The sequence below is a fragment of the Peromyscus eremicus genome, chromosome 8a (assembly GCF_949786415.1).
Source record: "Peromyscus eremicus chromosome 8a, PerEre_H2_v1, whole genome shotgun sequence".
Taxonomy (NCBI): Eukaryota; Metazoa; Chordata; class Mammalia; order Rodentia; family Cricetidae; genus Peromyscus; species Peromyscus eremicus.
In genome coordinates this window covers 81868337-81883106 of record NC_081423.1, presented here as the reverse complement: position 1 = coordinate 81883106, position 14770 = coordinate 81868337, and the positions used below count along the sequence as shown (strand labels likewise).

The following is a 14770-nucleotide window of genomic DNA, read 5'->3' as shown; positions in this document are numbered from 1 at the left end:
TCCCCTCTGACCATAGTCCTTCCATCTTTACAGGTCACAGAATGTCAGGACCTGGAAAGACTGGGTAGAACAGTGTTGTCGGAAGAGCTGAAGACATGTCTGTAAGAGTGCGGTGTTGTTCTCTGTATGTTTACTGGCAACAGAAATGTCTCCCTCAGCGGATGCCCCACTACAGGGACCAAAGGGCCCAATTTCACAAAACTGGCAGTGTTAACTCACTGCTCAAGTGTTGCATGAATCCTTATTGGTCTTATAATAAAAACCTGGAGCCACATATTGGGGTAAACGCTGAAAGATCAGAGAAAATAAGCCACTACCACTTCTCACCTCACCAACTCCTCAGCCAAAAGGGAAAGATCCTGTCTCCACAAATCCACAGACTGAATGCCCATGAGTCCTCAACCGAAGGGGGAGGTGAGGCAAACTCCTGTCTCCTCCTGCCTTATATTCTTTCTCTGCCCAGCCATATCACTTCTTGTCTCAACCTTCCTAGTGCTGGGATTAAAGGTGTGTGACTCCCAAGTACTGGGATTAAATGCGTGAGTCATCACCACCTGGCTCTGTTTCTCTTCTAGACTGGATTAATCTGGTGTAGTCCAGGGTGGCTTTGAACTCATAGAGATCTGTCGGTCTCTGCCTCCCAGTGTTAGGATTAAAGGTGTGTGCCACCACTGCCTGGCCTCTGTGGCTAACTGTGGCTGGCTCTGCCGTCTCATCTTCAGACAAGCTTTATTTGTTAGAGCATATATAAAATATCACCACACTCTAGTGCCCACCTCCAGGTTCTTCGTCTGTAACATGAGTGACTTCCAGAGTTCACTTCAACCCATAGCACTCTGCTCTTGGGCTGGCAGTCCACCACCGTTTGAGAAATACAGCCAATGATAATTACCAACTCCATCTGAGGGTCCTCTTGTCTAACAACCGTCAGCATGCTTGCAATGGATAACGCATTTAGATGACTTACCATAGCATTTGGCTTTTGTTTTTTTTTATTAATTTTTTTTAAGTTAGCATACGAAGTTAGAGGCCCCATTACAGCATTTTCGTCCATACCTATCATTGTCCTTTGTATTCAACCCCCTCCACCACCGCCCTTCACCATTGCCCATAACCTCATCGGTACCTCTGCTGCATCCCTTCCTCCCTGGGAACAGTCTCCAGTCTGTTTCTTATCACCTGTGTTCCTTTCTCCTGTTTTCCTCTGCTGCCCCTCTCCTTTAGCATTTTGTTTTAAAAAAAAAAAAAAATCGAAATGGTGAGATAGATAGATAGATAGATAGATAGATATTGTGTGTGTGTGTGTGTGTGTGTGTGTGTGTGTGTGTGTGTGTGTGTGAAATGTAAAATACCATATTTGGAACCCAGTTTAATGCCCACACAATATCTACACACAATAAAATGTTGTGTGTTTTATTTGGGTTTTTTTTTTTTTGTGGTGGTTTGGTTGGATTTTTTTTTTCTCCCCCACCCCTTCCCAAGACAGTCTCGCTTCGAAGTCCTCACTGACCTTAAATCCAAGATCTTTCTGACCGAGTGCTGAGATAACAAACCTGACTGCCCTCCATACCTGGCTAAGGACAGTTTTCTTAAAGTCGTGACCCATTCCCTACCGCAAAACAATTGAACGCCCCGCCCCCCACAGGCAAAGCATTCCCTTGTGTAGGGGATCACTGCAGTGACCTGAGGGTGTCATTTTCTTCTCTTCCCTGGAGATTCTGAGGTTTCTGCTGTACCAACGACAGTGGGCGCGAACAGTTTCTCACATTTGAGTGACTGATTAGCAACCCAGGAGTTTCCCCCGCTTCTGACGGGGAAATGGATCTCTGCATCTTTAAGGCTCCGCGGGGCTGTCTGCTCCGGCGACGCAGGCAGGGCTGGCTCTGCGGCAGCAGCGGACTCATCCCGTCGCTAAGGTCCAGTTAGCCAAGGTGGAGGATGGGAAAAGAATGGAGCTGTCCCAGCTCCTCAATGAGATCAGGGCAAACTATGAACAGCTTCTCACCAGAAATCAGATAGAGACGGTGCTGTCAACACGGATGCAGGTAATGATTTCATTCAGCCAGGCACCTTCAGGATAAGGAGACAGTCCATGTCTACCCGATTCCTGTCCCGGCCTCTCTGAGGTACAGTATTTTCTTTTCCACGCAGCATCTACTGGGGAGGCAATGTAGGTGTTTCTGCACTGGGTCTGGGGTGACAGATAGGGATAAACCCTGTGGCTGTGCTGCTGAATGGCCATTCAATAAATATTGATCGATGAATTGAAATTTTATATAGATCATAAGGTGACCGTCATTACTAAAACATGGAGTCAACAAATAATAAAATGGTGCACTCTGACCTCTTTAGATTTTTCAGGAAAGACGCATTCCAAACACTCTTCAAAGATATTATGGAGTTAATTATAGAAGTGATTTAAATAACATCTGTAGAATGAGCTTGATAGTCAAGATTGTTTGCCTGCACATTCTCAGGAAGAGATAAAAGCAACTAAAATATTTTTAAAAGGTTTCTATCATCTTTTCCATGCATTCAGCTTTATACTGATGGCTATAAATAGAATCATCTGAGTGTGTGAACCTGGCTTTCAGAGTCAAGGATACAAATTCTGACAATCAAAATCCCCCAGCTGGGTAGGGACTCTACACTTAGAAGTACCCATTTTTGCATTTGAACTATGAGAACCATGTACTTCTGACACAAAGCTTGCAAGACATTTAAAATAAATAAATGAAACAGAGCCAACTCAGACCAAGGCTCAATTCAAATTCCATACAAAAACTGTTAGCGAGAAATCACAGGACTTTGTTCCATTAGCAACCTACTGGAACATCATTATAAATTTTGCTTGTGGGTAGCATCTTAAGTTTTCAAAAAGAATGATCAGTTCCCTAGATTAAATAAGGTCACTAGGCTGTTGGTTTAGATGTTGGAAAAGTTTGTTCACCTTCATATGATAGGGGAAAATATTAAGAGAGGACAACTTTTGGAAATTATATACCAAGTGAATACTTTATTTTACAAAGTAGGAATCTAAGTTTAGTGTACAAGCCCCAACGCTGAACTGAGTGACTTTGAATAAAAAAGCAAAACTCTCGTAAGATCTGTTTGCAACATTTTATAATATAAAGGTTCTTGAGAGAAATGGTTTTTGCCAAGTAATTCACAAAGTCAATTTACTTTATTATCACAACATACTGCAAAGCCCTGGGTTTAAACCCTAGCACCAAACAGGTAAATAAGCCAAATAAAATAAGCATATAGTTGCTGTAGCTAGCAATCGCTGCATAAAAAGTCGCCCCCAAAACTCAATGGGCTAAAGTGTAGGCTATTGTATTCTGTCTTGTGATTCTGTGGGATGAGGATGCTGGGATATGGGGACTCTGGTGCTACGTGAGATGCTGAATAGGATGCAGTCACCTCAGGGCCCTATTGGCTGGCATGCTTCAAGTGACTGGCTAATGTGTTTGGGACCTTGGCAGTAGATTGCCAAAAGGCTGGCTTGAGACACCTCAGCCTGTTTCCCTCTCCATGTATCTCAGGTTCCTCTCCACCTAGCCTTCCTACACAACCCTCTCTAACCGGGTATCCAGATTTCTTCTACGATGATGACCCAGGGCTTACCAAAAACAATGTGGAAGCTAGCAGGCTTCTTAAGGCATAGCCTATAATGGACACAGCATCAGCTCTACCATATCCAACTGATGACAGCAAGACTCAGGACATGAACTTGAGGAGGGGTAGTTGACTGGGAACCACCTTGGGAATCTAGCTACCACACAGTTTACCTGCCAGTTCCTCACTGGGAATTCACAAGACCAGTGGTCCCCATAGCCTTACATTGTTTCCAAAAGTCTCCTCATTCTTTTTTATAGTTGCTCCCGTAGATGTTGGTTGCTTGACTTTGCCAAGTTAACACTAAACACGTGATAAGCTGACAAAAGAAAGGAGGAAAAATTTCCCTCTAACATCTTTCTTTTTCCATTTTTCAAAGCGCAGGGGGTAAGGGGTTGGGGGATGGGGGGGTATGTATGTTTATGTATATGTGTGTGTGCATGTTTGCATGTGTATGGGTGAACTGTGCAAGATTCACATGCGTGTTGGACCATATGCTGGTAGGGAAGCACAGTTGATCTCAAACATCGTCCTCCATCGCTCTTACACTTTGTCAGTTGAGGCAAGGTCTCTCAGTCAAATCCAGAGCTCACTGACATGTCCAGACTTGAGACTTCCTGTCCCATCTTCCCAGGCTGGAATTACAGGCAAGCTTCCAAACTTACCCAGCATTTACAGAGGTTCTAAGGATCGGAACTCCTGCCTGTAGGCTGTGTCACAAGCAATTAGTTATTGAGCCAAATCTCCAGCCCTTTTCTCTAATATCTTGCCCTAAACTTTATTCACAGACTTTTATCGACTCTGGCTTCCTTTAAATAAAATCTACCATATAACCAAATTTACAGATTTAAAAGAACATTAAAAAGTTGTCATTTTTTTTTTTTTTACTTCAAATCAACTCAATACACTGCTCCTAATGAGGTCAAATGTTGATAATGCTGTTAACTGGTGTTTTCTTTTAATTCCATCAGCATGAAAACATTTCAAGCAAAACAGAAAATACCCCAGTTTCCCCCCTGTGCTTGCCAGGCAGGCATTCTACCCCTGAGCTTCACATTTTCCCCTACTTGTTTTTATAAGAGGAGACAATTTAGAAAATAATCTTTAAGATGTCATTTCTGGGACTTAGAGGATAGCTCAGCTAGTTTTACTGTGGAAGTATGAGGACCTGATTTTGATCTGCAGGACCCACAACATAAAAGTGAAACATGGTGGTGTGCAATTGTGATCCCAGCAATAAGATCTGGAGATAGGTAAGTAGATCCCTGGAGCTCACTGGCCAGCCATTCTAGCCTAATCAGCAAGCCTGGGTCCCAATGAGAAACGATGTCTCAAAAACAAAAGGTGGTTTGTTTTTTCTGTTTTTGTTTTTTGAGACAGGGTTTCTCTGTAGCTTTGGAGCCTATCCTGGACTAGCTCTGTAGACCAGGCTGGCCTCAAACAGATCCACCTGCCTCTGCCTCCCAAGTGCTGGGATTACAGGTGTGCGTCACCACCACTCGGCAAAAAAAAAAAAAAAAAAAAAAAATTTAAGAAAAGAAAAAGTGGGTGGCTCCTGAGGAACTACACCCCAGACTGATTCTAGCATATATATTTTTTTCACAAACATACACCTACATAGTACACATACACATACACACACACACACACACACACACACACACACACACACACAGTATCTTTTTCATTACTACCCCAAATATCCAAACTGAAGATGCCTCTAAAAAGATCATTTTGAAAAAAGTAAAAAGGTTTCCTCAACATAGAACTTCATTTAAGAACCTTGGAGCCTGTGACAACTTAATTTTCCAATTTACTAGCATAGTAATATGTTTTCTAACGGTGTCTAGCTCCTAATCTACACATCCAGAATTGACCCCTTTTTGGATATACAGCTGTGTATCTGCCTCTCTGAAGCAGCCTACAAAAACAAATGTTGGAAAATAATCACTGAATTTCAATTGATCTTCCTTATCAACACATAGGTGAATGTGAAAAATCAGAGGTCACAAATTTGTCTCGAAAACTTCCTCTTCATTAAAATAGATGTGTTCCTCTGTATTTTCCTTTTTTTTAAGTTTTTATTTATTATATATACAGTATTCTGCCTGCATGTATGCCTGCAGGCCAGAAGAGGGCACCAGATCTCATTACAGATGGTTGTGAGCCACCATGTTGAACTCAGGGCCTCTGGAAGAGCAGCTGGTGCTCTTAACCTCTGAGCCATCTCTCCAGACCCTCCTCTGTATCTTCATGGGCTGCTGTAGTCAGAAAGGAACTTTTGAGATCATTTGATAGCAGAGAAGATTGGGACTGAGAGCATAATTCACTGGCTCAAGTATTTGATTGATTAGTAATGAAGCACCGGAACACACTCTTGTAATCTAATAGTGAAAAGATGTGATTTGATTCCTATATAATTGTTTAAACACCTCCTTTTCAATTGTGCCCCTTGGTTGTTTTGTTTTGTTGTTGTTGTTGTTGTTGTTGTTGGTTTGGGTTTTTTGGTTTTGTTGTTTTGTTGTTGTTTGCTGTTGTTATTGTTGACTTTCTTACAGCTAGAGGAAGATATCACCAAAAAAATGGACAAGGATGGGGAGGCTCTGAAAGCAGCTCAGGCGGAACTCAAGGAGGCCCGCCGCCAGTGCCACCACCTGCAAGTGGAAATTGAGACTCTCCACGCTGTGGTAAGGAAGACCCCAAGACACTGGCTCATTGCACCCCAGAGGCTATGTGATTTAGGGAGAGAAAGGGGCTGGGGAAGGCAGCTTGCTGGCAGAGCATCTGCCCAGCATGTATAACAGAGAGGAAAAAGAAGACTCCATTGCTCTACGGTGGAGGCCACTGACCAGTGGAGGCCACTGAACAGTGGAGGCCACTGAATGCTGGCTGGGATCCTCGCTCTTTCCCAGCCAGTGGCTGTAATCTGCTCCCTGGAGGTCCAGTTTACATCTAGAGAAATTCAGTTGTACTTGCTCCTGGCTCTGGGGCTCCCTGACTGTTGATATGAGAAAATAAATTGTGTGTTGTTATTGTCTATAGTATTCTAACAGCATTCCTGCCATTGAGATTTCTAATAGGAAAATAGTTATGCACTTTCCTGATAGGCCCTTTTAAAGTTTTGTTTGTGTTTGTTTGTTTGTTTGTTTGTTTGTTTGTTTAGTGTGTGCACATGTGAAAGTCAGAGGACAATTTTTGTGAGCCAGTTATCCCCTTCCACCGTGTGGGACCAGGGGATTGAACTCGGGCTGAGCAATGCCTTTATCCACTGGGCCATCTCCTTGGCCCCTAACATGCCTTTTGTAAGCAGTCTGTTTCACCTTTGAGAGTCATTATATTTTCAATATTTTAAAAAATTAAATAATTCAGGATGACAGTATATTAATCACAATGTAAAGGACTTCTTTTTTTCTTGCTAAAGGAGTGATTACAACATTATTTTGAAATACAGAAGGCTACCTAGTTACATATTTTTTTTTAAATATCCAGTACTGGAGATTAAACCCAGGGCCTGTGCATGGTGAACAAGTGTAGACATAACCAACCATCTTATTAAATAAGAAACACAGAACCAATGCAAAGAAGAAAGCCAAGAGATCAGAGTTAAGAGCCTTACCCGTCTGCTGCAGCTAGCCACTTCAGCCAAGAGAGACCTACTTCCTGTGTGTTTGTCTTTATATAGACTCTCTGTTCTGCCTTCTCACTGGCTGTAAACCCAACCACATGACCGCCTGTTTGTACAGACCTCCAGATTTTCTATGGTTGGTATTGAGATTAAAGGCGTGTGTCTCCAATGCTGGCTATATCCTTGACCACACAGAGATCGCCCTAGCTCTGCCTACCAAGTGCTGGGATAAAGGCATGTGCCACCAACGCCCAGCTCTGCTATGGCTTGCTATTAGCTCTGACCCCCAGGCAACTTTATTTATTAACATACAAATAAAATCACATTTCAGTACAAATAAAATATCACCATAAACAAGTGCTTTGCTGTGGAGCCTCATCCTTAGCCCTGCTTCTTCTTCTTGACATTTTGTTGTTGTTGAGACAGCGTCTCACAAAGTTGCCCAAGTGGGCCTTGAACTGGTATCCCTCCTGCCTCCACTTCCTGAGTAGCTATGATTGCAAGTGAGTGTCATCTTGCTCAGCCACTAAATATAATTTTCTTAAAAAAAAAAAAATGGAAGCCAGGCATAGTGGTTCATGGCTATAATCCCAGCATTTCGGAGGCTGAGAAAGGATTGCCATTAGTTCAAGGTCAGACTGAACTACAGAATGAACCAGGCCTGGTTGCATATACCGGTAATGCCAAGTCCAAGGCCAACCTGAGCTACATCATGAGACCTTGTCTCAAACAGCAGAAAGGGGGCCAGCAAGATGGCTCAGCAGGTAAAGGTGCTTGCCGAAAAGCCTGTTACCCTGAGTTTGATCTCCCAAACTCACATGATGGAACAAGAAAAACAATTCCTGAAAGCTGTCCTCTGACTTCCACATGCATACATTCGCATACACAAAATAAATGTTAAAAAAAAAAATTCGGGGTTGGAGATTTAGCTCAGTGGTAGAGCGCTTGCCTAGCAAGCGCAAGGCCCTAGGTTTGGTCCTCAGCTCCGGAATAAATAAATAAATAAATAAATAAATAAATAAATAAATAAATAAATAAATAAATAAAATTCAACGCCTTTAATCCCAGCACTGGGGAGGCAGAGCCAGGCAAGTCTCTATGAATTTGAGGCCAGCCTGGACTACAGAGTGAGTTCCAGGAAAGGCACAAAGCTACACAGAGAAACCCTGTCTCAAAAAACAAAACAAAAAAAAAACAACAAAAACAAAAACAAAAAAAAATTCAAATAGCAAAAAGAAAAGGTCCTCTTGTATAAGTGAAGCACAACTATTATAAACTTTAAATAAAAAATAAATAAATAAAGGTGGGGCTACAGGTGTGACTCAGAGCCTATCCTGTTCAAGGCCCTGGCTTTGATTGCTAATGCAAAAAAAAAAAAAAAAAAAAAAAAAGATAGATAGATAGATAGTTAGACAGACAGATAGATAGATAGATAGATAGATAGATAGATAGATAGATAGACAGACAGAATGGAACAGGTGACTATGAGACTTCAGAAGCCTGTCTGTGTCACTGGTTCACTGCTGATGACGTCTGTCAACAGGAAAGGGGTCTTGAAAACTCCCTGCAGGCCAGTGAGCAGCATTACCAGATGCAGCTGCAAGATCTGGAGTCGGTGATTGATGGCCTAGAGAAGGAGCTGCAGGAAGTGAGGGGTGGCATCGAGAAGCAGCTTCAGGAACATGAGATGCTTCTCAACACGAAGATGAGGCTGGAGCAGGAAATTGCCACGTACCGCCGCCTGCTGGAACAGGAGGAGATCAGGTACCTAAGTCCACATCGCTAATGGCACAGGGTGGCATGGGGACACACGCACAGAGCCACTGTTGATGCCATCAGAGAAACCAAATCCAAAAATAAAGCCCGCCACCACCACAGCCTGTTCACTGAGCTCCTATAGTAGAGCAGGATTAGCAGACTCTCCAGGGAGCATGAAGAACTATGTCCAGCCCAGCCGGCTCCAACCAGCACGCTCATAAGCAGAATTGGCTGTTACAACTCTTGTTCACTAAAGAGGCTTTTCCTATCCTTCCCACTTTCTTCACTGTCTCTCTCTTTTAGGACTAGTCTTTGCCTTTGATGGATCACCCCCAAAGAAGTTTGGTGACTCATACATTATCACCAGAACCTGGCCCTAAGGCCCCACCCCCACCCCACAGTGAACTCCAAAATAGTACTACTGTAGTTAGGGGATAGGGCTCAGCCAGGAGAGGGCTTACCCAGCATGCATGAACCCCTGAGTTTGTTCCCCAGCATCACATAATCCAGACGTGCATGCCTGTGATCAGAGCACTTGGGAAGTGGAGGCAGGAAGATCGGGAGTTCAAGGTCATCCTCAGCTCCACAGCAAGTTGGAGGCCAGCTTGAGTTACAAGAGACCTTCTCAAAAAATGAAAAATAATAATCATGTGATTCTGTTACGAGTATGGAAAGCAATACTGTTCTGAGTCACATTTAAAAGGCTTCGGGTATCCTGAGATAAGAAGGTGTTAACGGGGGAATTCTTACTTACTCAATATTGTATTTTACAACCATTTAAAAGGCCTTAGACCCTTGAGCATGGCATTACCTCCACGTCTCTACATTCCCACAACAATAAATCTTTGTTCTTGCTTGTTTCAGAATTCTGAGTCTTCTGCAAAACCAGATGGAATAAGTTTAGCCTGTGATAAGCCTTGGCTTAAATCCTTCAAAAATCATAAATTGAATTCAAAATATGCCACTTACTAGCTGAGTGACCTTGGACAAGCTACTTAACCTCTCTGTGCTTCAGTTTTCTCATCAGCAAAATGGGAATAATATTATCTGCATCACAAGATTACTGTGAGAATCTAATGAATTAACACTTGTGAAGTGCTTAAAGCACTGTCCAGCACATTGTGCTCTGTGAAAAATACATAACTTTATATATGGTGTGAATGTAATATATGATTAAATAATGACCATAGATGTTCATTCCTAATCATTTGAGATATTGACAAATTGGTTTTTAATATTTTTCTAGTTTTCTAAATTTGTATTATTGTATTTAAGATATAAATACAGGAGAATACAAATGAACAATGTTACTACACAAAACCAAGAAAATATAGTGAACAATGATATTAAGTATTATACATTGTATTCCTATGACCTTTGAAATCCTAGTGTTAACATACTCCTAGTTGCTCCAGTTTAAGATGTTTTATTTTCTGGTCATCTAAACCCCGCCCTCCATGCGCCCCGCCCCCACGCCCCGCCCCCCCAGGCTGGCTCCGAATTGATTGATACTTACTAGTCTCACACAGCTCTTTTGGTAATATAGATGCCTATCTATACAATGTATAAAATTGATCTGTGTATTGTTTTAACCCTTATAAAGCTAGCTCCTAGTTTTCCTCCGCTCTTCCTTGTGCCTGGGAGATTCACTGACAGAGACGCTGCATGGCCTCACTCATCACTGTCAATGCTGAATAGTATTCCCATTGTGTGAATGTAACAACTTACCCATTCTCTTGTCTGTTTTCTTTTCCTTTGTTTGTTTTTGTTTTGTTTTGTTTTTGTTTTTGTATTTTTGCTACTACAGTGTTGCTTCTATGACTCTTTCCGTTTCAGATACTATGGTTGTATCCAAGGCGAGAAAAAAGAAGAAAAACCTACTACCAGGAGTAAAGTTGGCTTTCTTCTCCCCTCCGGTGAGTTTCTGACCCAATAAACTAATTTGAAAATAGTCATGTTATTTGTGGAGATTATACAGAAACTTCTCCAAAGCAGCAAGAGAAGGAATTTCAGGACTTCAATGTTGTGATTTCCCCCCTACACACACACTAATGTACTTCATTTTCCTTTTCTTTTTCAACGTTGTGATTTAATGTAATATTTTCACAGCCATTATAAATGAAATATCTTTTTCAACGAAAGTCTCACAAAAGTATGAGAATGAAAGTGTGGAGACAAAGACTAAACAGCCAGAATTAAATGGAAGTGTGGAGGAGAGTGCAGAGGCTTGCGGCACCATTCAGTAAGTAAAACAGCTTGGACTATGAAATACTACTAAACACGATGCAATTCACCTCAGTCGAGCAAATCTGAGCAGTCTTTCCAAATACTTTCAATATCCTGTGATTTCTCAGGCAGACACGAGTATACACACATAACAACACAAATAAGAATGTGAAAATAATTCACCTTTTTTTTCTAAAACTAAAATGAAAACATAAGAATTGTGTAGAATCCCAGTACTGGAGAGGAAGAGGCAGGTGGATCTCTGTGTGTTCGAGGCCTGCCTGGTCTACATAGTGAATTCCAGGACCGCCAGGGCTGTATAGCAAGACCCCATCTCAAAAAAATAAGAATACAAGAATTGTGTAGAAATTCCACAGAAATCCATATTAAAGATTATATTCTTATGGTTGTTAAAGTTATATGTGTCAATTAGAAATTCCACAACCTAGGTATGGAGAGATGACTGTGATAAAGAGCACCTGGTGTTTCTCAACCCTACACTACTCCAGTTCCAGGGAATCTGATGTCCTCTTCTGACCTCTGTGGGCACCAGGCATGTACCACTTGCTACACATACATACATGCAGACAAAACACACACATAAAATAAAATAAACAAATCTAAAGTGTTTAAAAATCCCACAACGCATACATTATACATATTTTTCATAAATATGAACTATACTTTGTGTCTATTTCTTCTTCTATAAAAAAGTTTATTTTCCTCATTTCAGGACAGAGAAAGTGGATGAAGTTATAAAAGAATGGGAAGGTTCATTCTTTAAAGATAACCCCCGATTGAGGAAAAAGTCTGTTTCTCTTCGATTTGACCTCCATTTGGCAGCCACTGATGAAGGGTGTTTACAGAGCAGGCGGGAGAATCTGCCAGACATCGAAGTAAGGCTTATCATGCGAAGATCATGTAGTATTCCCTCCATCAAGCCCCCACCAGCAACCAACTAACCCAGAGATAGTATTTGATTTATCAGAGACCCTAGGATGGACCTAGGCTGGCCATGCTGACGCCCAGTCCCAAATGTAAGTTACTCCATACGTATGGATAATGTGAAGATGCTGTGGGCTGCGTGCGGCTCTCTTCAGAGAACACGTATAGTAAGAGGTAAAGTTGCTAGGACTCCAAAGATGAGCATATTTTTTGAAGAGGGGAGTGCTTAAAAATAAATCAGAAATTTGGTGTGATTTCTGTTTTGTTTGTCATCCAAATAGTCTTTATCCTGGTGAGCTTTATCAGAGACTTGAAGTATAAGGTGGCTTGGTTAAGTCTGTAATTTCACTCAATGGCTGAACATCGTAAGGAAAATGGAATAGCTTGTCTGAATACTGAAGAGTTACACTGAGTTACTCCCCCTGGTTTCAGGACCAGCCGAACCTAAAATGTTTGTTCTACTTCTAAAAAGGCAACAGTTAGGAACCAATGTTTATGGAGGGGGTCTCGATCTTCTCTTAGGATTTTTCCATCTGAGACAATCATTTGAACCCTGGGAATTAAGAAAATTAAGAAGTGATCTGTCTGTGAGCAATTCTGAAGTACTGAGTACACCTCAAGGCTATTTTGATGATTAATAAAATTGGGGTGCCCTATATCTTACAGTTCTTTTAGAATAAGAATCTGATTTGCAGGAGAATCACTTTGTTGAAAGAACTGTAAAAGTTGTATCCTTACATACACACACACACACACACACACACACACACACAGAGAGAGAGAGAGAGAGCTGTACAAACAAAACTTTAAAAGCAAATGGAAAATGTGATTACTCTAGTTACTAGGACAGTTACCCAGTTGCGCATCATCTGAACTCTTCCATCTGTAAAATGAAGTGTGAGTGGCATTTGCTCTGGGCCTTAGAGAAGGTCCTCCATGAACTGGGAGAAAGAGTTCCTGCAATCATTTATGTGAACCAACAGCATAGTATTGCTAGCTGAGCTAAGAGTTGTCTGCAGGACTTGCTTTAAAAATGTTCAAACTGTAATAAATACAGACGTAAAATATAATTGTGAATAGATGACAAGGTGTTGCAACATTTTTAAAAACAACGTAATTTGTTTAATGCAGGTATATTTGAGACCTTAAATAATAAATACCTGTTTTAAGACACTAGGTGGTTATAGGCTTTTTTTTTCTAAACAACAACAAAAAGGAGTACTAACCACTGTTCTTTGTTTCCAGCTGAAATATCATAAGGGCTATAGCTGTACTAGCATTAGCGCAGCCTTCAAAAATCAACCCCTCCCTCCCTGTCCTCTCTCCACATGTGTGTGTATCTGCATATATATGTATGTATGTATGTATGTATGTATGTATATATGTTGACCAGTAAATATGCTTTAGCCACAAGGAAATTATGTTAAGTAACTTTTAATATAATACAGGGATTTTAACATTTGCCTTTTTCTTTCTATTACCTCGGGTTCCTTTTAGCCTGACTCACTCTATTTAGTGAAAAGGAATGATGCTGTTCTGTCAAGGATAGAGCAGCATATTAAGTGCTTATTCTTGCATAAGCATCCATCCCAAACTTGCATCCTATACATAAAAATGTTTCTTGGGGGGCTGGAGGCCAGAGCTTCACCTAGCACACAGGAGGCCCTGGGTTTGGACCTCAGGAAAAAAAGGGGGAAAGTTTCATTCTTCATTACATGCTACAACTTTATTAAAGCTTTGAAATGCAATCATGTAAGCTGTTGTACTGGTTACTGTTCTAGCAACGATGATTATGGTAAAGCGATACATCTAGGGTAGTCTACTGCAGTACTGTTAGTACTGGGCATTGTGAATTAACAGCTTGCTAAAGAAATTCCACTATGCAGCTATCGTGTGTGTATAATATGCAGTACTTGAATTTGTAAATGATTTTTGTTTGCTTCGAAGCATTTTAAAATCGGAATATGAATTTACCAAAGTAAATGATACCGCTATAATAAAAAAATTGAAACATGATTGTTGCACGAATTCTAAATGGTCTTACAATAAAAAAAAAAAAAAAAAGAGCCAGATACTGGAGCAAATGCTGAAAAATCAAAGGAACAAGCCACAGCCTGTTCTCACATCACCAACTTCAAGAATCCTCTGACTGAATGCCCCTGAGCCCTCAGCTGAAAGGGCCTCAGTTCCTGTCTCCTCACACTTACATGCCTTTCTCCACCCAGCCATATCACTTACTGTCTCAACCTTCCTACTCCTGGGATTAATGGCGTGTGTGCTTCCCAAATACTGGTAGCAAAGGCATGAGATCTCAAGTGCTGGGATTAAAGGTGTGTGCCACCATTGCCTGGCTCTGTTTCTTTTAGACTGGATTAATCTCCTGTAGTCCAGGGTGGCTTTGAACTCACAGAGATCCAGACAGATCTCCACCTCTCTGTGTGCCACCACCGCCTGACCTCTATGTTTAATCTAGTGGCTGGCTCTGTCCTCTGATCTTCAGGCAAATTTTATTAGAATACAACAAAATATCACCACACACGACCTTTAAGGCTGCCTTGTATTTGAGCTCTCTTATTTCAAAGATGTCTATATATGGAT

The 14770-nt window shown here is 41.3% G+C and overlaps 1 protein-coding gene across 1 annotated transcript; it reads left to right on the top strand.

Moving 5' to 3' along the window:
* Nucleotides 1-1949: 1949 nt before the first annotated feature.
* Nucleotides 1950-12189, top strand: Krt222 (keratin 222). The gene is made up of 6 exons (XM_059269677.1): nt 1950-2045; nt 6177-6305; nt 8787-9007; nt 10838-10917; nt 11111-11243; nt 11961-12189. Exons 1-6 carry the CDS (start codon nt 1950-1952, stop codon nt 12187-12189), a joined length of 888 nt encoding a protein of 295 aa, XP_059125660.1.
* The last annotated feature ends 2581 nt before the right edge of the window (nt 12190-14770 follow it).